The sequence below is a fragment of the Excalfactoria chinensis genome, chromosome 16 (assembly GCF_039878825.1).
Source record: "Excalfactoria chinensis isolate bCotChi1 chromosome 16, bCotChi1.hap2, whole genome shotgun sequence".
NCBI lineage: Eukaryota > Metazoa > Chordata > Aves > Galliformes > Phasianidae > Excalfactoria > Excalfactoria chinensis.
Genome location: NC_092840.1, coordinates 11,113,974 through 11,138,732, shown reverse-complemented (window position 1 = coordinate 11,138,732; position 24,759 = coordinate 11,113,974). Strand labels below are relative to the sequence as shown.

At 43.2% G+C, this 24,759-nt stretch overlaps 1 protein-coding gene across 1 annotated transcript; it reads left to right on the top strand.

Moving 5' to 3' along the window:
- The first annotated feature begins 259 nt into the window (after positions 1-259).
- Positions 260-24,111, top strand: LOC140259456 (septin-2). Its single transcript, XM_072350801.1, has 13 exons — positions 260-399; positions 4,486-4,537; positions 4,632-4,731; positions 5,904-5,990; positions 6,602-6,725; positions 9,731-9,865; positions 10,303-10,420; positions 13,864-13,965; positions 14,835-14,980; positions 15,610-15,693; positions 16,158-16,215; positions 18,814-18,907; positions 23,329-24,111. Exons 2-12 carry the CDS (start codon positions 4,511-4,513, stop codon positions 18,880-18,882), a joined length of 1,050 nt encoding a protein of 349 aa, XP_072206902.1. The 5' UTR covers positions 260-399; positions 4,486-4,510; the 3' UTR covers positions 18,883-18,907; positions 23,329-24,111.
- The last annotated feature ends 648 nt before the right edge of the window (positions 24,112-24,759 follow it).

Here is a 24,759-nt window from a genome sequence, read left to right as displayed (position 1 = left end):
TCCCTGCGCCTTTCTTAATGCTTTAATGCACCGCTGCTGTGCTGAACCTTGAGGCACGTAGCACTGCTTCAGCATTAGGAAGTGATCTGCTGCGGTCTGACTGCGGGCACCGTTGGTGCTCTGAGACAAAACAGACAGACAACGGCCGCGGCCCGGCGGAGCGAGGGGCACCTGGGGCCGCAGCGCTGCACGCAGGACAACGGCCGCTCGGAGCTGCGGTCCGCCGGACACGGGCCGGCCCTCGAGCGCGGGGGGCGCTCTGCCCGCCCCGCAACCATAGAGCCGCGGGGGACGCAGGGAGGCGCCCGGCCGCAGTGGCGTGTGGGATGCGAGAAGCCCGCGCGGGTGGAGGCGGCGGGGCGAGGCCTGTCAGCGCGGCTTCGGCGGCCGCGGGCTGAGGTAAGCCGGGCCGGGTGGGCCTTTCTGCCCCGGTCGGTCGCCGCCCGCGCCCGTAGCCGGCTCGGGGCCGTCGGCAGGGCGGCGCGGCGGGCTCGGCCCGGCCCTGAGCCCTTCGGAACTCGGGCCCGCCAGCGGCGCGCCTGGGCCTACTCCGGGCTGCCGCTCGGCCTGGGCCCGGTTAACCCTCAGGCTCCCTGCCGCCCTGCCCCGTGTCCGTGCCGCTTCGTGCGCGCTCCCGGCTGTCCGCGGTGCTGAGCGTAGCGCCGTGCCGGGAAGGAGGCCAGGCGGGCGGTCTGCGTTTCTTGGGTGTCGTTCGGATGTTGTGACCGCCGCAGTGCGGCCTGCAGCTGGGCAGCCCGAACCCCTCCGTCCCGGCCCGCAGCGCCACAGCTCCCGGGGCACGAGCTTGGAGCGGCTGTGCCTCACGGTGTGGTACCGCGGGACTTCATGCGGAACTGTCCGTTTATGTGTTAACCAAAAGGTGAAGGGTTCATTTTTCACATATTCCCACGGTTTTGCTTCTCGTAGGTGAGCAGCTGCAGGTGAGCTTGGTGTGAGGCAGGGCTGCCTGTTACCCCGTTGGTACCGTGGTCGTTCACTGAGCTGACTGTTTAGGGAGCCTTGTGTGTGCAGGACTGATTTACGGTATTGTTCTTTGGTGCAGTAACTGTGGGAAATGCTGCCAATAGCAGCTTGTGTAGGAAACGCATAACTGCTGAAACAAACCCTTAATGTGAGCAGTACTGGTGCCTCCTTTGTGCCTTTTGTGTGATGCTGTTTGCTGAAATAACAATGAGAAAGTGAGGTGTCCACAGCAGTGTGTTACTGCTGTTATTGACCCCTACACAAAACACCTTGGATCAGAGCTGTAGCTGCATTCACTTTCTCCAGCCCATTTCCTATTGATAACAGAGCTCATACACCATTCTTCCTTCTTACTTGCTTACTCCTTGCGTCCCTCTGCTGTGCATATGCATGCTGGTAAGTCACAGAGGTGTAACACACTGCATTTTTAGTGTGAAAGTTACTATGCTGCTTGTCTTATGATCAGTAGAGCTTGTAAGAACATAGAAGCATTATTGGCTTTGATGAACAGCGTTGCCTTCCCAGTAGCAAAGCAAGCCTGTATGGTGTGTCATTGGATGAACGCAGCATCAGAAATAACAGTATGTGAAACTTCTGTGCACCATGGAGCTGTCCTTGTTCTTCTGTTTTGTGGCTGGAAATGAGCCATCAGAATGCTGGTGGTGTCAAAGCCATTTTCAGTGCTTGGACGTCTGCTTATGTGGTCGTCGCTTCCTGTGCTGCTGTGCTTGATTGAATGCACAGTTTTACAAGAGAACCAAAGGTGTATGAACTCAGATGAGAAGAAAGGTGACTCACTGAGTGAATCGGGATGGCTGTTCTGCTCAGGGATGGCTCAGATCACCGCAGAGCCATTGTTTTAGAGTCTTGTTCATAGCCACGTATGGGAAGGCTCCTTGGGTACTTTTCATAGTGTTTTCTTTGTGCTGCTTAACATTAAGAAAGTCCCAGACCACCTGTTCCTGAGAGCTCACTGCTTGCATCCTGACAGGAACGCAGGAAATGACCCACTTTCCTTCCCTTTCTCTCTCTCACTGCAGTCCCATTTCCTTGCAGAGTGCAGCAGGCTGCCATGCCCACATTGGCTGTGGCTCACTGTGGTGCCACCCAGTCCTGTGGCTGCTGAGCAGCACATTATGTAGGAGGGGAATTGACTGAGCTCCAGAATGAACTGTTGCTATGATATCTACCGTTGAAAAGTTGAATTTGTTGGATATTCTCTAGCTTAGCAGTCCTTCCTGCTAGCCCTGCTAACATGTGGCTGCAGGCCTTGGCAACCAAAGTGGTGCTGCTAATGCACTTGTTATACAACTGTACCTTATCTCTGCCTTCCGTTTTGAAATACTTTGTACATGTTATGTTGTTCTTATAACAGTTGGGACGGTCCTTTGAATATCAAAAGAGAGCAGAATGGCTGTGACTTCTTCTGTTTTCCCACGGTTACTATACATATGTATCATGGAGAACTGGAGAAATATCAAGCATTAGGATTTCCTGAACGTAGAACTCTCTGGAGTGCTGTCAAACACCCGAGGTCACATCGCTGCTTGGCCCAGCAGCGACATGGCAGGGTTCAGGCCTTCAGCCCTCACTGCTGCCTGGCCCGGCCTGGTGTGACAGCAAGTTTGTGTGAGAGCAGAGCTGTGAATGCTGCGGGCGGTTGGTGCTGTGAGACGATGTAACGTGCAGCATTGTGCTGATCCTAAGGCTCTGATCCGTGGTGGCTCTGCACAGGTTCAGGAAGGCTCCTACAGCCCTCCAGGAACTCACTTGTTTGAGCCATTTTCTGGAAAACCTCCTGAGGGCAGCGACAGGGGTTACACGAGCCGGAGCTCACTCACTAACTGGTGATTCACTTGGATGCAGTGCCTCATTTAAGCGCTGAGGAACAGCATGGTTTTCTTTCCTCTCTAAGAATGTTAGGTATGTATGACCGTTGAATTCTTGTTAATCTGGAGCTGTCCTAGTCTGCTGCATGGAAATACTTGTGGATAGAAAGGTAGAAAGAATAAGAAAGTAAGATTTCTCTCATCTTCTTATAAGTTTGGGAAGCCAATTCTGACTCTAGAGAGATGCCTGACTTTTAGCTTTGTTGATTAATATTCAGTGCAAGTGTTGTTCACAACTAGGATGTTGTGACCTAACTTCTTTTTCGGGGAAAACACCCAGGGCAACAGATGGTGGTTTCCCGGAAGATTCTGGAGGTTTGGAGTACAACAGGAATTCTTTAGAACTCCTTTGTCGATAAGCAGCAGCACACACAGGTGTCACACACTGTGCTTGGAGGATAGCACTGAGCTGCACATCGCTCTGCAACTGCTGTGTGGCAGCACAGCTGTGTCTGTAGGGCTGTGCCCCACTGGTTGTTTGGAGGCCTGAATGGGCCTTCATGTAATGCCTAAAGGAAATAACTGTTTTGTTTTTTTCAAGGGTATTCTTAAGGGTGGTTCAGGGGGTGTTTTGTGGAATGCATTGGTGACAGAAGGAGAATAGGATCGCGGCCCCCTGTTTTCTCAGCAGTACATGTACTAGGCGTTCGTTAGCAAGCAAATGAATGGGACTATGGGGAAAGCAGTTGGAGGAGAAAAGTGTCCTTGCTGCATGGTGCCTGGTGTCTGCACAGCTGTCGGGATTCAAAGTGCCTGTTCCAGGACAAGTTAAATGTGTGGAAGTTGAAGATGCGTTTCCTTTAAAACTCAGAGTGCAGTGATGCTAACTTAGGCTTTTCCTTCAGCCCAAAGCTTGGTGTTTCTCTGCCGGGGTTTGACTGTCAAGCAGGCGCTGCCAGAAGCTGTGCTGCATCCTGCTGGGATGGCCTCTGCTGCCTGACAGGAAGGCATTTGTCAGAGCACACAGGTGCTGTGTAGGTCACTTCCTGCTTCCCAGGCCAAGGGCTGTGCTGTCAGCAAGGCGAACTGCGAAGTGCTCCTTCCACTTCTTCACCTCCTGCGAGGGCTCTGTGGCAGCACTAATTGAAAGGGTCTCACATTGCCGTGGTAACTCATCTGTACTGCAGCTAACATCCTTCAGGAAGGAGATAAAGGCTTGCCAAAACTCAGCTCTTCTGGATGTCAGGAGCTGCAGTTACTTACGGGGGTCCCTCAGATCAGGTTCAGATTTCATGCCCAGTGTGGATGAGCTGAACACTGTGGTTCTGCAGCGTCCCATTAATGTTTGGGGAAAGTGCTTCAGAGTGCCTGAGAATAATGTTGTAGCCCTCACTTAGAGAGCCCGCAAGTCCCAGTGTCTGGGAACTTTTATGTGCCTCCATAATCCTCACATGTTGTCACCTTTAGGCGCTCTTTAGACAACTGATAAAATAGTGTCTGCAATTTGTAAGCTGTTAAGAGAAAAAATGAAAAGGGTAAAAACAGGATGAAAGAGAATGCTGTTCTTCTACGTTTCATTCTACCAGAATAAAAGCTGGTGTTTGTATGCTGTCAGTCATTTCAAAGTTAAAAATGACATCAACTATCACATACTCTGCATTTTATTTTTCAGTGTCTGGCACTTGGAGTGACGAAACATGTCTCAGTCGGGTGAAAAAGTGAAGGTAAGGAGATGGCTGCACAGCCAGTTCTGTGTTTTGAATCTGTCCAACTTCTGAAGGCAGCTGTGGTTTGAACTCAGTGTTTCTTTCTGGTTAGTTTTCGGACTCAGCCGGCTATGTGGGATTTGCTAATCTACCAAACCAGGTCCACCGGAAATCTGTGAAGAAGGGCTTTGAATTCACGCTGATGGTGGTTGGTAAGTCGCTTGTTTAGAATTTTTGTTCCTGATTGTAACCATCAAAATGAAATAATTCACACAGACATCTCTGTCTTCCTAGGTAACAATTTATGGGCATACAGAAGAGAAAAGCACTGAACCGTTCTGTCTAGCTAAATCTCCATTTTGTCATGTTTCATAGGAGGGGATATCTGAAGTGATTAAAGGCGATAACTGTGTGCCAACAGGACATCCTCACTGCCGTGACTCATCATCAGATGTTAGGGATAGTTGCCTAATCTTTCTTATTGTCAGGTTTCCACAGCTGAACATGTGAATGCACACTGATGTCTTTCTGTTGTAACGGTGGTTCTGTTCTTCTGCTTTCTATTGTTCTGTGCTGACTCCATCTGGCATCATAAATAAACTTTTGATTTGCTTGTTCTGCGGATGAGCACCTGTAGGAGTCTTTGATGGGAAGACTTCTAGGTGGAAAGCCATTTTAAGTGATGTGCTGTGCTGTACTGACATAGAGTGAGTTTAGTGGTATTCAAGTACAAGGGGAGCATGGCCACTTCTGAATGCTGGCTCTTCTGATACCTTAAGTTAGGAAAAAAAGGAAGATAACTTTGTAATTCAGATTTAGCAATTCCATTTACAGGTTTAACTTTACTGCTTTGATGTAGGATGACATTTATATGACTTGAAATTCTAGATTGATGGAACTTCTCACTGAATTTTGAATGATTTTCTTAGGATTTTTTTATTAGCTCATAGCCTGACTACAGGGCTGCAGAGCTTGACAGCTAATGTGGTATTGCTTTGTTCGTGTGCTGTCCAATCAATGTCCCAGCAGGGACAAATAAACTTGCAGCAGGAGAGCTGCAGCTCCCGATTTCATACGTTTCCATGAAATACAGCTACCTACCTCTGGTTCTACATGGTTAACGTGCTGGGTGACCTCTCAGCTTTTATTATAAAATTCGGAACACTAAGCTTTGCATTTTCAGGCAGCGTTTATGAAAACACTAAAGGTTTGCTTTTCCTTTGTTTTAAAACTGCTTGGCTGAACCTTTGATGTTTTTATCTCAAAAGCTTGGGTGGATCCTGACAGATCCTCTGTTATGTGGGCTTGGGGAAAGAGGAGGTGCTTAAAAAAGCCTGGAATAAAAAGTGTATATGCTGAATAATAGCAATTATTTTGTTTGCAGGTGAGTCTGGCTTGGGAAAATCGACTTTAATTAACAGTCTGTTTCTGACTGATCTTTATCCGGAGCGTTATATTCCTGGAGCTGCAGGTAAATGTGGTTTCACTGTTCCTTCAGCACATACATGCCTAGCAAATCTCACAGTTCTCATCCTGATGGTAGCTTCGCCCTTGAAACCCTTTCTTCAAACACTGGACTGTATTTTAATTCTCCCAATGCTTGTCTGTAAGCCATCGTTTTCTCATTTGTATTTCCTTTGAAAAACTCAGCATTTATTGTTTATTCATCAGGTTCTATTTAAAAAACTAACAACAAAACAACCCTACAGAGCAAAACCAAATGGCAGATATTTTAGATGTTAGAACACTTAAATGTGGTTTTACTCTATTCCCCATTTCCTCTATTGGTTTTTCACCTGCGAAGTCTGAAGTCCTAATTAGAGGTGTAAATGCCTTTTGGCAAAGAATCTGGCACGCTTCCTAGTATTGTTTTATTTTTTGCATATTATCACTAACAAATCTGATTTTCTGAGTTCACTGTGGTTCTTTGTTGAATTTGGACTATTATTTTCTTCAGAATATTCTGTCGTGTAGGTTATAGTGAGAGCTGTGTGTTTTCTTCATTGCTTTCTCTTTCAGGGGCTTCTGCAGCATTGATAGGAATGTAAGAATAGTAACAGTCAAAATGTTCCTTTATTTTAGAGAAAATAGAGAGAACGGTTCAAATTGAAGCTTCTACAGTAGAGATAGAGGAGCGGGGAGTGAAACTGCGCTTAACGGTAGTGGATACACCAGGCTATGGAGATGCCATTAACAGCCAGGACTGGTATGTATGTAAATACTGCCCTGCTTAGTAGTTTTTCTATCTTCCACTTTTCCAGTGTTATTGAATGAAAAGTCATCTCACTTCTAGAGTACCAGCAGGACGCCCTTCTGGACAGTGGCATGGCCTTGCTTATTTCGTGCGCTGCTGACCAGAGCTTCCTTCCGCTGGAGCGAGGAGCTCTGCCGCCCGTGCATTGTGTTACACAGAGCTCTTCCTGCTGATTGTGCTCTGATGCCCTTTGTTTATTCTGTTAAGATGTTTCTTAGAGACGTACGTGTTCAGATTTTTTCCCTTTTCTTTTTAGAGGCTTGCTAAATAGAAATCATTCTGTGATGATTCAGACTCAGTAGGATAACTTAGTGTTCTATGCTTTGTTTTCCATGACAGTTCTTAAACATGAACATACATTATGGGAACAAGTAGTACTTACTAATGGAAAATAAAAAATATCACTGAGTTCTGGATTTCCATCTGTAAACACGTATTCTTATGTCATGCGTAAGGACTTAGACTGGGCTGTGAGGCCTGTCACTCTGACAGTCTGTTGTTCTTTGCAGGATGTCATAGGAACACGGATGGGTAGATTGTTTCAAACTGTAGCTGTGACTAACACTGTGAGACTGCCTTCCTTCCTTGTCTCTCCAGGGGAAGCAGCAAGTTTGTGTTCTGGACCTTCAGTTTTGTGTTCAGGAGCACTTGCTGCAGTTACAGTTAACCAGTAGATGGTGCTGGTCACAGTTTGTATTTGGTAAAAACTTTTTTCCCAGAGCTGCAGTTTATGCAGACCGCATGTTTTCCAGATTGATTGATCTTCCTGAGGCTGATTTTTGAAGGGATAAATAAGAAACTGGCATGAAGCTTCTGGGAGGCAGCAATAACCATCACCGCTTCAAAATGGCTTTCTCCTGAGCAGGTTTTTTAACAGAGTTTGACTTTCAAGGACGGGAGTTGCAACCAGGGGTCATGTATTCTCTGTCACAGCAGAAATGCTGGTAGTAGTTAGGAGAGTATTGGTTGGATGGCCTGGATTGGAGGCATTGCAGCTTTGGATCGGGCAGCACATGATTAGTGAATGCATTGTAATAAATCTCTGAAATAGGTTATTTTCTTTGATATTTGAACAGGCAGTAAGAAAAGGTGAATGTTAACTGGGGTTAACCATAAAAAAATAAAAATAGAAGTTTATGGCTGGACTTGTTAGAAATTGGTGGTGATTTGCCTGATTTCATCCTTGTTACAGTGTACTGGGCTCTTTTTCGATGCTGCTTTCTGTCCGCTGCTAACTTGTGTATTTATTTTCATTTTGGTTTATGTTAAGCTGCGTTTTGTGGGTTTTGGCAGCTTGGTAATATTGTTCATTTTCCCCCAGTGGGCTTCTTAAATGCAGTGGCTGTTGTTGCTGTTACAATACAGGATGTGCTGTCTCCTAAGTAATGATAGCACTGTGGTATAAGCCAGGTGTTTCCCGGAAGTCAGGAGGTACAGGACACTAACACCACATTCATAGGGAAAATTGTGGCTGTTATAACTAGAAAACTGCATGTAAACTGATTACAATGCCAGAGAAGTGTGTGATAGTTGCTTTCCCATTGTTTGTGCTTGGTTTCTGTCCTAATATTTGTGTGTCTTCAGCCTTGTTACCTTTCACCAGCTAAAAGGGTCTAAAGATCAACAGGAACATGAAACACATTGTGCTTTTTCAACACATTTAGATAGGAAGATATTAAGTAGCACGTAGGTCACAGTAAATTCACGTAGTGCTGTGTTGTCTTCTGTAGGATGAATTAAAACAGTGCAAATTTTGCAAAGAGAAACGCGTGTGTGACTCCATCATAGAATATATTCCTCCTAAATCCAGGAGTGAGCCCAGCAATGAGAAAGCAAATTCCCTCCAGGATCTCTTCCATCATGCTTGTTTATTTCATCTTTATTAGTGCAGCTCATCCCAGGTTTCAACTTCTCTGCCTGCCGCAGTATTTGCCAACATACTGTGTTTGTCTTCCTTATTATTAATTCTTCTTCTCTGCTTTCTCTTCTGTTTTCTTCTTAATTTCTCCATCCAAATATTCAATTTCCCACAACTGAGATACTAATTTGCAGCATAAGCTTTCTGCTCCTATTTTTTGTCTCACGTAGTTTAAGTTATGTTCATGGCGCAGTCATTGGCCTAATCTTATCTGCATCAGCGTGTTCATTTCCCTTCTCCTGCGGTGCTTAATATAAAGTGTCCTTTTACATTGATGTTGTTTGCAGGTGTCTGCATGCTCTGGAATATCTTTAAACAATCCTCTTAGTAATGCATTGCGTTTTCTTTTCTCTCTGTAGCCACCGCTCATTGTAACTGATTAATCTCTATAACCATGTTTGGTGTTTCTTTACCTCCACAGCGCTTATTTTAATTTGCTTTGAACTAAGTAGGAATTATTTTCTTTTGCCAACAGAAAAGGATTCTGTAAAGTAACAAAAATAGCCAAAGCCATGTGATGCTTTGGTGCGTGACTTTCAGATGTGTTTGTATTTAATTCGAATGGACTGGAATACGAGGATTGCCATAGGTAGCTATAGAAACCTAGCTCCAGGTCAGGGTTGCAAGAGGATATCCAGGATATATCATTTGTCAGCTGGTTTAAAAGCAAATCCTCAGCCCCTGCCCCCAGGAAGAAAAAGCAGGCAGTTCTCTGTTCCTGTCTCTGTTGCTTACGCTGCTGTTACTTAGTGCTTTTCTTTGAACTTGCTCTTGAACTCTTTGTCCAGGTGGTCAGAGCAACACTGAGAGTAGCTGTAGGCATAAATGGGCAATTGGCTGCTCTGAAAATTCCTTTTTGTATTATCTAAATACTTTCTGTCAATAATAGATGCGATGCTGCAACACTGACTTTTTTAACAGTGAAGATCTTAACAAAAGCATGACTTTCTCCAATTGTTCTTACCTTTGCATTGTTCACTTTTGTTACTTTAAAGCTAAATTGTGATGATTCTCTTCCTTCCCCCCTGCCATACAACAGCTTCAAAACGATCATCCAGTACATTGACAACCAGTTTGAAAGATACCTTCATGATGAGAGCGGGCTGAACAGGCGCCACATTATAGACAATAGAGTCCACTGCTGTTTTTACTTCATCTCTCCCTTTGGGCACGGGTAAGAAAAAGCTCTTATACTTTAGGGTGTTAGATTGTGTTTGTGAGTCTGTTCACTGCTTGAACTAGGAAAAATAATCGTAGTTACCGTCAGTTAGCCAATGCAATTAAATGGTCTTCAGAGACTAACGTTCTCCTCTGCTTTTGTTCCATCTTGGTGATTAATGTTGTTTTGAAGCAGTCAGTGTTATGTTGTTTATCACCTAGAAGCGTAAGGGCTTATAATACTGGATATATCTCATAGTGACAGTTTTAATTTCAATTCAATCTTTAGATAACAGGGCTGATAAGCAGGTGCTCTGACTTAGTTTATTCTGGACATACTGTTGATGTAGATACTTGAAAAAATCATTTATAATACATGACGTGGTTTGTATAAAGCTAGAACAGACACAATTCACTGGAGCTTGTTCCATTTTTTTGTCCATTTGTTGGCAGGCTGAAACCATTAGATGTAGAATTCATGAAGGCTCTTCATGGAAAAGTCAACATTGTCCCTGTGATCGCCAAGGCTGACACACTGACACTGAAGGAGAGAGAGAGGCTGAAGAGAAGAGTAGGTCTAACGTTTGCTATGGGGAAATTAATTGTATCATGGGTAGATGGAAAGAGCACCTTAGGGAAGTGACACAGCAGAGATATGACTGCTTATGCTGCCCTTATTGCTTCTTTTTCTCAGTGGTTATACTGACTTGGTGAAAGATTTGCTTCTGATGCTAATAGTGTCCATGGAGCTGCTGCTTATAAAACGATATCTGGTCTTTCAGCAGCGTGTTTCAGGCTCAGTTTTCACAGGAACTTATTTTCTGGTTCAGCGCTTGGTAGCAGAATGATGCTGAAAGAATTGAAGCAGACATTTGAGTGGAGCACTGGAGGAATATTTAACAGCATCACCCACTCAGAATGCTGAATGTTCAAATGCCTAAAATAACCGAACATGAAATGGGTTCTAACTGCACTTACCTTTCACTAAAGTAGTTCTTAGGTGAAATGCGGAGGATCGTACTCTTATTAGATTTCAGTGCATGCAATCATTATCTTGTCTGTCTTCTATGCTACTTTTATTTGCTGCTCACTGGTCTCTCTTAGAGTCCAACACATGTAGTGCATGTATTGTTTGACGCTTGCTTTTGTGTTTTATTTGCACAAGATTTGAGTTGCAGTGGCAGTAATGCAGGCAAATGTGTTTCCTGATGAGAAATTGGAGTTAGTAGTTCTGTGACTAATTTGAGGGCTTCCGATGTGTGTTTATTGTGGAATATGGCGGTGAATCTCAATTTACATGCTGTGATGAACAGATTAATTTAAAGGCAACCTCTCTTGGCCGTATTCTGTGCTATCCATGCCTACCTCCCTCCATTTTAGTGCAAAGTTAGTTTTTACTGATTAGTCTTTAAAACGGTCTGTGCTTATGCAGAGCAGAGTTCACACATGGGCTGACTAGAATGAAGTAACAGCATTTGTGCTCAGTCTGAGGGAAACAGAAAGCAATCTTCATTATTTTTATTCTGCTGGCAGAGGTCACTCAGCAAACTGAGTTTATACGAAGTCAGATGTATAATGTGGTTCCAAAGCTTTGAAAGTCTGGCTGCTGTATATTGTTCTAACTCAAAGCATCTCTGCTAACGGAACCTCTAATCAGGAGGAAGAATCAGAATCCTTTGCTGATGCAGATTGAAGTCTTTTTTTTTTGGCCGTCAGTGTAAAGTAAACTGTTTTTGTTTTGCTGCTTAGTCCAAAGCAGAAGAACCAGTTTGTGGTGCTTGCAAAGGAAACACAGCTTGGAGTAATTCCTGTTTGGTCTTTCTGGAATTCAAAGTTATTTTCTGTCCCTCTGGAGTGGGAAGAAATGCAAGGCAGTTTCACAAGCTGTGCCATGCAGGGCTGCTAAGGAAACCTGCTCAAAAGAATGACTTCATGAGAGGGGAACTAATATTTGGACTTATTTTTGATTTCCCATGGGAAGGCTAATCTTTAAGAACACAGAATCCTCTGAGGCCAATAAAATGGAGATTTGAAAAAGCAAAATGCTGTTTCATTGTTAGGACCATGAAATACAGTTTGTTTTTATTGCGATTCTTTTTCCTTTCAGGAAAGCACTAGGTTTAACAGCTGTAATATATTATTCTAGCACCCCTTGTTGTTGGCTTTCCCGTTATTGTTTCAGTTGTGTTTTATCTTTAAGATCTCAGTCACGTTAAATGTGTTTTCTTGTTTTATGCAGATACTTAAAGGCATCGCAGTGCAGCACTGCCCCACCTATCCATGTTTTCTTATCGTTTGGTGATAAGTCAGTTATCTTTCACTTCGCAAAGCAAGAATAACATCTATTGATTTAAATGCAATGCAGTCAATGTAGCTTATTGGCAACGCTTATTCCCGTATTTTTTTTCCTCTAGAAATTAGTTCTCTTTGCTTAGGTGTGGGCTCCTGTTTTGTTCTGGGCGCGTGTGCGAGTGCGGGGGATGTGTATATACCTGCCAGGAAAGCACTGTCATGGGAATAGCTGCAGTTCACTTCTCGTCTGATGGTGTGAGGGATTGTTTTATTTCCAACAGCTGCTTAATAGTCAAGGTCCAGTTGGACAACTTTTCTTTATACTGTAGCCATTGGTTGCTACCACTACAGAAGATCAGGGAACCCAACGTGAAGGTTCATTAAGACCTCTCCCATGCAGCTGGAATCTAGTTTTAATTGTACTATCAAGTTATTGTGCTTGTTTGTTTTAACACCTACAGGCACGTGATGGCACAAGAGCTTACACAGACATCTAGGAATGTTTCTGATTACCTAAAAAAAGAAGGAAAGAAACCCCCGCAGGTTGGTTGTGGTGGTGCTGCTGGCTGCTCCTGTGCCGGCTGCGGGTCGCAGCTGCAGCCCTTTGGGGAATACCCGTGTAAGGAGTTGCTGCAGTTTGTCTTTCTTTTTCTGCTCAGATATCCTCTACCACTTGGAAGAGAGTTATTGTGGAATGTCAGCATTCATTCCTAATGTTCTCTTCAAACTACTGCTCTTCTTTGGTGAGAGATGTTGATGGTGCTGTTCCCACATGAATATTTTTAATAGTATGACAATAGAAAAGTTTCCTTCAGTTTGAAGGGACTGAACAGTGCCACGTGCCCAGAACTAACCAGCTGCTTACCCCTGCAGTGGGTTCCATAGGAAAAGAATGCATGCAGGAATACTCTGTTGGGCTTTTTGTTAGTCAGAGACATTGGTGACAACAAAAAGAACTGTTTATGGCTTTTTACCTCTTAATGGACTTTGAATCCCTTTCTGTATTTGAAGTGGGTCACCAGCTTTTTGTCTTCTTGATTCAAGAAACCAAAGACTGCCTTAATTTTTTTTTGAACAAATACTTTTGCATGGATTGCATTGTTTTTGGTGCTTAACTGATGCATCCCATCTCCAGATTCATTGGTTTTACCTCTTCATATTCTTCTTTTGGCCAGCAGCCTTGTACCTGATGCTCTTTGTGTGCAGCTGGCCCTTCTGACTACTGGAGCACACGGCATCCACCAGAACTCCCAGAGCCCTTGCTGTGGGGCTGCTCTGTCCCATGTGCAGGATCTGGCACTCATGGAACTTTGTTCCTCTCTGCTCTTGAGGCAGTCGACAGCTTCTTCTAATTTAGTATCATTTGCAAACTTCTTTATTATGCTTTTGTGTCGTGCATTCGGGTCCTTTATAAGAGCTGTCGAAGAGAGCTGACCCTAAAATGGAGCCCTGGGGAATCCTGCTGGTCACTGGCCCACCGATATCTCACCGTTTGCTGCAGCCCTTTGAGCCCAGCCTCTTGTTTGCTCATCATGTTGTGTACATGTCCAGCTATGTGCTGAATGTTGAAGGGTACTGAGAAACAGGGTAACAAAAGCTCTGCTAAAATCCAGAAAGAGTTTAGAATCTTTATCTCACTGAACAGAAATATGCTGTATACTTAACATGATAACTCTGCAATGGAATAAGAATTTATTTTCCTTCCTCTTTTAAACTCCTCAGGTTCTAGATGAGATTTCTGAACATGGCATTAGGATTTACCAGCTCCCTGATGCAGATTCTGATGAAGATGAGGAATTCAAAGAACAAACTAGAGTCTTAAAGGCAAGTTCCACTCTCTTAATTTACTCTTTTGCTGCAGTGTTTGGGTCTACTGTATCCTTAAAGGTAATAATGCCTTGATAATATGCATTGAAAATACAAATTTTGTTCTTGGAAAAGATGTTGATTCTGAATTATAACCCTTTTTAATCCATTCTTTGCTTCATCAGAGGTCCAAATGTAGTATTATGACTTTCTTTTCTTTTTTAAGTGTAACTGTTCACCAAGAACTGTGGTTTGCTGTCTGTTGTCTGACATCCTGACAAGCCTTTTAAAATGCAAGCAGAAAGAGAATATGCAGTTACTCTTCTAATTAACAACTTTCCTCTTGTTAGAGTATGTAATAAAGGTTTTAATTAACTCACTTCCTGTTACTGCTCTGATACTTCCACAGATGCTCGAAGAACACATCTGAAATTTCTGTCTCCAGCTACTTTAGTCTGTATCTGAAGCATGTTTCTGTTGGCTGTTTTCCATGCATGATGTTATGTCAGATGACGAATTATGCCCAAATTGTTTCACCAGCAGTCAAACGTTCCTAAAGCAAAGTGTCATTTCCTTTTGAGCTTCTGCTAGGACAAACCAATCCTAACAAAACTGGATTTCAGCAAGGAGAGGTTGCACTGTTCAGCATAGAATTTGTTGGTTTTCTGGAAGGAAAGTAGAAGGATTTTATTAAAGTTCTCCTGTCAGCATTTCTTTTCCCCGTCTCCTGTCTGTTACTTGTCATACCTTTGTGCTGTCCTTAAAAGGAAAAAACAACTGAGCAGAGGGAAAAAAAATCCCCACAAACCATCCCCCAAAGGAAGAAACCAACACACTCACCCAACCAAAAGCCAACGCAATAACTTGTTTTGCTCTGTCTCAATTAGGCTAGCATTCCCTTTGCTGTTATTGGATCCAATCAACTTATTGAGGTGAAAGGGAAGAAAATCCGAGGCCGTCTGTATCCCTGGGGAGTGGTTGAAGTTGAGAACCCAGAGCACAATGATTTCCTTAAATTGCGCACGATGTTGGTGTGAGTAATGCTAAAATCATTGCATCTCCGGGTGGTGTAACTGCTGGAATGACCATCGCATGAACAGCGATGAACAGTTTTGTTCAGTGGTAGCACTCAGGAAGCGTAGATGGCTTTTAAGTAATTTCTTATGCTATCTTCCTGTTGTAAGTTGAATTCTGTTGTGAGATTTTGGTTTCAGTCTCTGCTGAGCAGGGATTGCCCTCTGCTGGTCATCGTTTCCAGCAGCATTTCTTTCTTCGGGCAATTGAAAGCTGCTAGGCAATGCCAGCTGTTACCTGAGCCAAGCAGCTCCACCCAGCTTTCAGTTCCAAATTGTAGTTAATGACCTTTAAGTGTAAAAAAACAAAAACAAACAAACAAAAAAAACACACAAAAAAACCCGAAAAACAAAAAACCACTTCAGGAATTAACTCTTTTTGAGCGAGTCTTCACAAGGTTCTAACACTGCAGACTCATACAAACAACTCCTTTAAAGTAATGTGTGAACTGATGGCTGATTTGGTCTATAAAAACTGTCCTTCTACTGAATGCATCCATTATATAAATTAAGAACTTTTTTGTCTTTGGGTTTTATATTCCCTTTGACAAAAAGGATGAAGCACTCAGAAACGCTTTGTATGTTGTAGCACTCACATGCAGGACCTGCAGGAGGTGACCCAAGATTTGCACTACGAGAACTTCCGTTCAGAGAGGCTGAAGAGAACTGGCAAGTAAGTATCTGTTGGCAAATTTAAGTCCACAACTACTCTCACTGCATCTGTCTTGACAGTATTCTTCTCCCCATCTTGTTCTCTAAGTACTCATCCAAGTGTTCAGATCTTAAACAGGTGAAGAAATAGCTTAAGCAGCAATTCCACAATTGCTTTCATGGATGATTTTGTACCATGGGTGGTAGAGGGCATCTTGCAGCAAAAAGATCCTTGTAGCAATGAAGAAATTATACTTCAAGAAACAGAGGAGGAAAATTAGAGAGAGAGGATAACCAGAGCCTAGGAATGAGTAGAAGATGGCATTTTACAGAAACAACACAAATGTGTTTAAAAAATGTCTCTATTTCCACTATGAGAAAGCATGCAGACTTGTGTTGTTACAGTAGCTGAAATATGAGCCTCGAAGCTGTTCTTGGAGACTTTTTCAGTATCTTATATCATCAGTGTGTTCTGTTGTTCGACAGACCTGTTGAAGAGGAAGTTGTAGACAAGGACAGAATCCTTCAGCAGAAGGAGGCTGAGGTAAGAGATCTTCTACACCCATTGTTCTTTAAACATATCTGCCAGGCTCCACTTCCAGGGTTCTGCATCAGCTGCTGCAGACAGTGTGTAAGACGGGAGTAATTTAATCAATTGTATGTCAACCTGCATACAAGTTGCCTATGCAAAGTATTATATTTGTATGCTGTGGATAGTAGGTTGTATGTGGGTTTCTTTATCTTACTTCTGACATGCAGCAAAATCTATAAATTTTCTTAAACATCACCCAACTTTTCAATCTTTGTTTCCTTACTCTGCTTTCAAGTTATTGCTAAACCTTTCATCCTGAGAGTTTTATGCTAAAATTCTTAAGATTCAGAGATTGTCAGCCTAGGATTGCAGTGTAAGTAGTTCACTGCCAGTACTTCGGACTTGTTGCGTGGTGGAAGTGCTTTCCGCCAGTTGGCAGGCAGCGGCTTTTTCTGTTTATCCTTATTTTAGCCATTTCAACTTTGATTCAAGTTCGTAAATGGAGGAATGCATGTCTTAAAAGGTCTTTCTCTCTCTCTGCAGTGATTTGGAATAAGATATTAAAGTAATAATAGTAAAAATACAACCAATTATGTGTATTTCTGCCCTAGTGGTTAGGTAGAAATTTAAGTGTTCTAGAACTATTTGTCTAGATTTACACCTGAAAACATTCTGCTGTAACTGTTCTTGTTGGAAGCTGTTGGTATGGTAAGCTCCTCATGGTGGTCTGATCAATTCTGACTCTGTGCGGTGCTATATATAATATCTATATGTATGGATGTAACGTAGCTTTTATGTATTATGGTTAAATAGGTGAAGTCTTGAATTTCATGACAGATGGTCTGTGAAAGTTCCCTCTGGGACTCATCATCTCTGAATAACTGCTGCTGAAGTTGCAGAGGATTAGGTTAGAACTTGAAAAAACAAACAGATTTTTATGTTCTGCGTTCTATTGTCCCTAAGAGATCAAGAAGCTTTGCTGAATCTTCTGTAGATAAGCTGGTATGAAATCCCTTCATCTCCATATCATCCCTATGGTTCAGAGTGGGAAAAATCTAGGGAGGAGAGAAGCACAGAGGAAATGGGCTTGCATTCCACAGCCTTTGCAGGGAAAACAAATATCCATTTCCCCTCCTGCTTTGCATTCCCATCAGTAACGGTGCCTGTTCTATTTACAGCTCTGTAAGGTTTATATAACCTTGGAAGGAATGAGTGCCTGGGTCAGTGCCAGGAGCATCGTTATCAGAGCATCACTTTACAATGATTTTTTAGTATGCCGAAGCATGTGGTCCCTGGTTCACAATGCAGAATTGCTAATTTGTCATCTTGGGTGTGTTGCTCACTTTGGTGGTGCTTTTTGGTTGTCTTCAAGTGATGGATGATCCATTTTTCTGAGCTGGAGTGAAAATAAGAGAAAAGACGACCACATTCCTTACCATGAACGTGCTGTGCTGCAGATGGTTCTGGCACTGTGGTGTAGATGGACTCAAACTTAGGACGGTCTGTAGTGTTGTGCAATACTTATTATTTTTCCTTCTTACTCTGAAAATGTTTCATAACAAAATCCTTTCAAAGCTTTAAGAGGGAATATTTCCAGGAAAGCGTTAAGTCTGTGATTACATGAAAACAAGAAACGAAGTTCCTCAGATTTAGACATATATTTAATATTACTTCTTTTTGGCTGCTGAGCACCCTGTTTATTCAGGAGAAGTACTCGTCTGCATTGTGGGCAAATTGTTTGGGATGAAACCCTCTCGGTAAAGCAGAGCTGTTCATCTGTGGTTTCTGTCCTGTCCTGGGAGAGCTGTTAGAAGCTGTGTGATCCCCTCTGAGCGCTTTTGTCAGCGTGTATCTACGTTGCAGACACAGGAGCATGAATTAGCCTTTGCTGAGCCCTGTTCTGCTGCAGTGAGAGATGTGTCCCAGTATATAAGGCAGCTAATTTTAGGCCAGCTCTGCTGCCTCTGGCTGCACTGCAGTGCATGCACTTCTGTTTCTTACTCTCCCAAATCTGTATCTGAAGCTAGGCAAGGAAAAGTGACACAGGCACCTGTAGCTGCTCTTTGCCGGTTCTAGGCAGGGAGCAGCACAGCACTGCATGCTCTGCATGCACATTCAGTGCTGATTCTTCGGGGTTGAATGTAATAAAGTAAGTAGTGTCTTAGTAGCTAATATAGAGGAAGATACAGCATAATTGTTGAAACACAGCAGTACGTTTTTAGTTGAAGAGTTTTGTTCTTTTTTTCCCTCCAGAATATAAATCAGTCATTCTCTAACTAGAATGTTTTTTCTTTATCCTAAAGTAGATGTTAATTCACTGATCTGCAAACATAGCTTGCTTCAAAAGATTTGTGTTTTATTAATTGAATCTCATTGTAAGTATCCTTACTTGTCTCTTGGGAAAGCTGTATGCAATGCTTTAAAGAATCTGGGTTGGGAAAAGTGCAGTTTTTCTGTATTCTGTGAATGAGTTAAACGTGTCTGGTTTATAAGGAGGCGAATAGGATCTGCTTTCTGCCATGGAAGAAAACAGTGTCAGTTTCCTGGATTCTGGAGTTTTTGTGTTGAAGCTGAGAGATGGTCCTAAACATGTAAGTGTTTCTCTTCCAGCTGCGCCGCATGCAGGAGATGATTGCACAGATGCAAGCCCAGATGAGGATGAAGCCTGGAGATGACTAAGATACTTAATAGCTGGGTGCATCAGGTATGACTTTTCTGACTTGTTTACTCCTCTTACATCAGGCTCTCAAAGTGATTGTTGCCAGTTCCGCACTTAGGACATGCCTTTACAGTACTTGTAGTAAAACAGAGTGCTGTTCTGGTACATTAAGAAAAATGATGCAAACACGACTTTCCCATCTGTCTTTAAGATTCGCAAATGCTCAGTGCCTTATTTTTGGATCAACTGACGTTGGTTTTGCAAGCAAAAAGCTGTTCAGAAAATTAGTTTGTCTCTATATAAATGAAAGTAGAGTATTTGGGGGTGTGAAGACTTCTGAATTTAAACCAAGTGAAATTTTAGACAAACGGGTGAAGTGTACTGAATACCTGATGTTAGATATGATCTATTAAGTGGGATCAGAATGAGGAAAGGACCAATGGTTCCTATAGCAAATATTCACCCTGTCTTCAGAAATACGCAGTTTCTCCAGTTCTTTGGCATATATATATATATATATATATATTTAATGCAAGATTAAAAACCAGAAGGATGTGCGGAGTCTTGTTGCTTAATGCTGCAGTTTAATACTCCAGTTTTGATTGCTGGTCTCCTGGAATGTAAAGCTTGAATAAAATGGATTATATTATCCCTCATGACCTTGTGGCAGCTGCCAACATTCCAAGCCTAAAATAAGGAGATTTTTGTTGCCTTTATTTGAACTCTCAGTCTTCCTGTTTATATATTTAAAAAAACAATCTCCTAAGAAATAAACTTTACTCACTGGGCTCCTGTTTAAGGAGAAATTGGTGGTTTTACTGTTATGTGCACTGTAATCTTCGGGTGAAGTAGTTAAGGAAAAGCAGCAGTTCAAGCTCAGGTTTCGTGGTACAATTCCAAGTCTTGCAGGTAGAGAAATCTTCACATCTTGTCTTCCAACCTCCATACTGAGATACGTATTCCCTGAGCTGGAAATCTAAACACTGAGGTTAATTTGTGGCTAACCATGCAGCATATGTGATAGCAGGGCCTGGCACAAAGCTCTCATTTCCTCAGGCAGGAGCTGGTAATTATTCAGCCTGTTAAATTCTTTAGCCTAAAGTGAAGGTCCCAAGGTTTCATGCTGGCTCTATCACATGGCCGGACTCTGGCCTCTTGTCAAAATAGCTATTTGATAGGGGAAACCTCACGTAGTGTGAATTATTATTCCTTGTTGCAAGCTAGCGCAGTTCTTTCTGCAGCTTGCAAATCATGCTTAATCACATGGCATCTCTTAAACTGATGCTCGGTAAGTGAAAAAAAATCTCCCTAAATCTAATTGATTTGTCTGTAATTGTCACCTGCAGAGTGCAGGATGTCTGAGAGGTCAGCATCTGAGCACTGATAGGACGCAGCATTCATAGTACAGGTAGCCAGCAGTGCACCAGGTTCTGTGCGTTTCACAGCTTCTGGCAGTACCCAATATGGCATGCTCTGAATTAAGAGCATCTTTGAAGACTTTGGGAAAGAGTGAAGGGACAGTTTACTGCGAGCATTTTCCTTTGCTTTTGGGGCTTCTGAAAGCATCACTCTTTGCAATCTGTTTTCCTCTTGTTTTTCCAAATCTGAGTTCTCTATCTTACAAGTAGCTTCAGGGTCAAACTGGGACACAGTAACAGCAGTCAGTCTGTGGAAAATAAACTGCCAAGTGGAAACGTAGTTTTGGTTACGGAAATGCACAAAGGGAAAAAAGGCATTTTGGGGTATCTATCGCATATTAGCTCTTTTAGTACGCTCATGATTTCCAGGAGTGTTAAAGCTTTCTGAGCCGACTGACGCTGATCTGATTTTTGATAAAGGCACCAAACAAGCTATTTGTTCTACCAGTGAATTGACATCATTGAACAGAAAAACACAAAGCGTTGTCATAGCAACCAGCCTTCTAAAATGATGCTGCTGAATGCTGAATTGATCTGATGAGAAATGTCATTGGAGGAAGTACAGATCATGTTGTAGTTTTTGGCAGCTGAAATTGAAAGCCTTGAGAATGCGATGCTTTGGCAAACTTGTAGTATTTGGAACAACCGCCTGGCACTGCCAGTGGCTGTTTCTCCAGCTAGAAACTGGATTAGAAGAGTGCTGTCATTCTCCGGCTCTTTTCAGCTCTTTGTTTTGGAGTTGTTCAACAAACCCTGCGTTGATGGACTAGCACAAATCGTGGTTTCCCTTAGAGAGTAGACTTTGATGTAACTATTTTCAGAGGAACATTTGTAATCATTCTGGAGCTTGGAGCCTGGTATGTGTCTATGTATATATGACTCAATGGACATGAGGCCTATTAGCACATGTAATAGACTGGTAAATGCTGGAAAGCAGTTCAAAAGCCCGTTCTGGAGCTGTGTGTAGTTGGCTGGTGACATTTATGATGGGAAAATATAAGGTGCTGCCATGGAGCAGCAAGAGGAAATGGCACAAACCTGCAGCACAGCAATCAACAGAGAATGACTGAAGTTCAGCTGTAACCCCAAATATTGGGGTTGTAAGGGCATGAATCAAAGCTAGCTAACAACAGGGCACTGATGTTACCCAGTACTTACAGATTAGTCCTTTCAGGAGTTGTAACAAAGTTTGCAAATGCTCTGGGAATTAGCTATGAAGCAAAGCCTCGTGGGGAGACTCAGCATCTCCAAGTTCTTGCTAACAATTGTGAAGTGAAAGGGCTGTAGCTACATAAAACACAAAATGGGTGCTATCTGAAGAAAGATAATTTAGGTCAGTAAGAACATGTTAAATGCTATAAAATGCATTTTTCTCCTTGGGAATTCAGAGCTGTAGAGGCAGATCAGTACAATGCAGAGCACCTTGGTGTGTGTTCTTTGAAGCAGCTGAGGGGAGGCAAACCCATTCCTTCCTGAGCCTTTCCAGTGCAGGATTCTTGGTGGTCTGGATGTGCGTGGTGCTCGTTGGGGTACTCACTGAGCACACCAGCAGCACGCTGCAGAACTGTGTTGTCTATTAGATAATGGTGAGAATCCTTGCTACAGATGGAGGCTTTTAATGCAAACACACTCGGAAAGTATGGGGGAGTCTCACACATTAGTGTATAAAAATGGATATAAAAATCTGTATAGAGCAATATTAACCTCATGTGTCATAAAATACTGTCTCATGAGGAGACGAGGGAGAAAACAGTGAAACAAATCCACACTGGAAATGCTGAGACACTGTGCTCAGTTATGTTTTGTGAACATACCAGATGGATATCATGCTGCTGCTGCTAACATCAGTGCACGCTGTTGCTTATAACCAGAGCCTTGGTTTGTATTGGAAGCTTTAGTCTGTGACTGAGACCCTGGTTACCATCTCTTTTGGATGTGTCTTGTAACAGTTCAGAGCTATGCAGGCAATGGCAGAAAAATAGTTTACCTTCCATATTTGAAGTAACAGTGTAGCACAAGAAGTTGATTTTGTCTTTGAATACTCAAGGTGGTTAGCAGTGCATGATCTCCAGCTTTAACACCGTGCAGCTGGCTTGTTGGGCTGGGTCATGTGAGGTGATGGCCCTGCTGCTGGCAGTGGTAGGGAACTGCTGTTCCCACCATGAGGGTTCTGTTCAGTACACAAAGAGCAAAGGACCCCACATGTCAGCTTTCCCTCAGCCTCATCCCAGCTGTGTTCTGCAGGTGCAGCCTGCATAGGTGTTGTCCTGCATTGCACATCCCTTCTTTGCCCTCCAGCTGGTGCTTAGGCTGAGCTACTTTTCCCACTTGGGAAAGAGTTCCTTTGGAGTCTGGGGAGCTGGAGGTGCCTCCCAAGTTCCAAATCTGTCACAGCTTTTGTAAGCAGGACCAGATTTTCAGGGAAAGCTGGAATTGTGCTTTCTTCAGTTGGCAAGTAACTACTGAGACATGCAAAACTGGGAGTCATTCTTGAAGTGATAGGTCAGTGTTCCTTCTTTCAATCCGTTTGCTTTTCTTTTTTACCTAAGCAGTGTCATGAGAGCATAATGTTCTGTTTGTGCATAATGTCAAGCTGGCTGCTTATTTTAGCCCTGTTTAGATGGTAAGGGATCTTACATGCAGTTCTTAGCGTCAGAAGTAATGCTGCACATCACAGGCTGACGGAGGTTGCTTTCCATGTGCAGAACTGTTTAGCTGAGCCGCAGCACAGTTCCTGCATGCTTGCAGACGAAAGGGAGTGTGAGTACTTAAGAAAGTATGTACCTAAAAATAGATTCTCATGTATGTGCTCTTATTAGATGTTTGTGACAAGTATCTGTGGCCAAACTGCATGGAGAAATCGCCGCTGTCATCATCTAACTGAGCCGAGGTAGCTGTAGAGCAGGTCCCTGTGAGGGGGAAGCCAAAGTGCTCCGTTCCCTGGATTGTGCTGCTTTGCTGGGAGGGGATCAGGATCAGGATGCCAAAACCAGCAGTGCTGAGAATTTGTCTTTTCTAATGCTGTTTGTTTTCCGCTTCTGTTTGCAGCAGCGTACACTTCTCTAAGTGGACGGGTGCTCTCTTGTCTTTGACCAAGTGGTAACGTTACATGCGAAAGCCGGATTCTGCAGATCAAGACCTGCGTTAAAACAAACACAGAGTCTGAAGATCGTGTTGTAAAACTGCTTGTTTTATATATTCGATGTTAATCAAGTTATCCTGTATCTTTTTTGAATCTTTTGGTAACACTTCATACTTATAAACGTGTTTTTATTCTCCTCCCTATGCCTTTGGTACAGCAATGGAGAAGCATGCTGTTTGGAGTAGGCCTTGTGCTGGGGCAAGGAGTTCATGTGTCTGCTAGATTGTTCTGAACCGTGTTGTGATTAGTGCTAAAAGCCTGTGGCCTGCTGGCAGTGACTGTTCGCACGGCATCGTAACTTCCTACTGCTATTTTAAGCCATTCTATATCGTATCCGTTTTTCATAACTTTCTGTGCTTCAGTTCTTTTTCAAGCTTCATCTCTGGTGGTCTGTACTTGTGTGATGTATGAGAACACATACAGAACACTGACGGTTCTCCAGTGACGTAAAGAAGCCGACCTTTCTCAATCATTGTGCCTTAAAATCCCATGAACACTTTGCATGCCCAAAACTTCTGTGGCTGCCTTTGGGAAGTTGTCTTCAGGCCTCAGTATTGCTTGCAGGTATCCCTATCGCAGTGTTAGCAGCTCCCAGCCGAGTGATGGCATGTACCGAACCTTTTATAAACCATAACACTAATTTTCATGAAGGTTTTGTAATAAATTGTATCAATGTGGAAAAAGATGAATTCTGGGCTGATTTTTGTTTTCTGCCTTTGTCTCTGTTTTATTTTTACTTGGTTGGTGATTGGTGAGTTGCTGTACTGGTGCCGTGCAGAATGTCTTGCAAGGAGTCGTGCTACTTGGCCTGAAGAACGGAAGGCTCTTCTAGAATTTACCGCTGCATTTCATTTCAAAGCACCTTTCCAAACGCTTTCACTGGAAGTCAGGCAGCACATCTTCACATCTGCTGCTGTTTGTGCAGAACGTAGCATGCATCTCCTGAGACCCGCTGTGTCTGTAAATACGTCGGGAAGTCGGATCACACGCCTCGGTTATGAATTCATGGCTGTTGCAGTTTCCTTTGTGCTGCTGTGAGCGCACGGCTCACTCGCATGCTTTTGTAGTCCTGTGTTATACGCCTGTGAGTGTAAATTGTCTTGCACACGTGGGATCGAGATGCTTTGTATTCTGTGCTGTGTTGGAGTGTCAGTCATGTTGCTGTTAGCCCTAATTGTGCTGTCCAGCAGAGAGCGTTCAATCAAGACAGACCTCACAAAAGGCTTGCATCACTGGGGTGCGCTTTTGGCCTGTGGACTTAAACTGCATAAAGTGGATGTGCTGCTGCTATCTTGGCTGCTCTGATGGAGATTAAAGAAGAAATGAGGTGACAGATT

Coding starts and splice junctions, on each gene's coding strand:
- LOC140259456 (XM_072350801.1), top strand. CDS start 4,511: ATGTCTCAGTCGGGTGAAAAAGTGAAG. Junction 5,991..6,601: donor TTATATTCCTGGAGCTGCAG/GTAAATGTGGTT, acceptor CCTTTATTTTAG/AGAAAATAGAGAGAACGGTT. Junction 13,966..14,834: donor AACAAACTAGAGTCTTAAAG/GCAAGTTCCACT, acceptor TGTCTCAATTAG/GCTAGCATTCCCTTTGCTGT.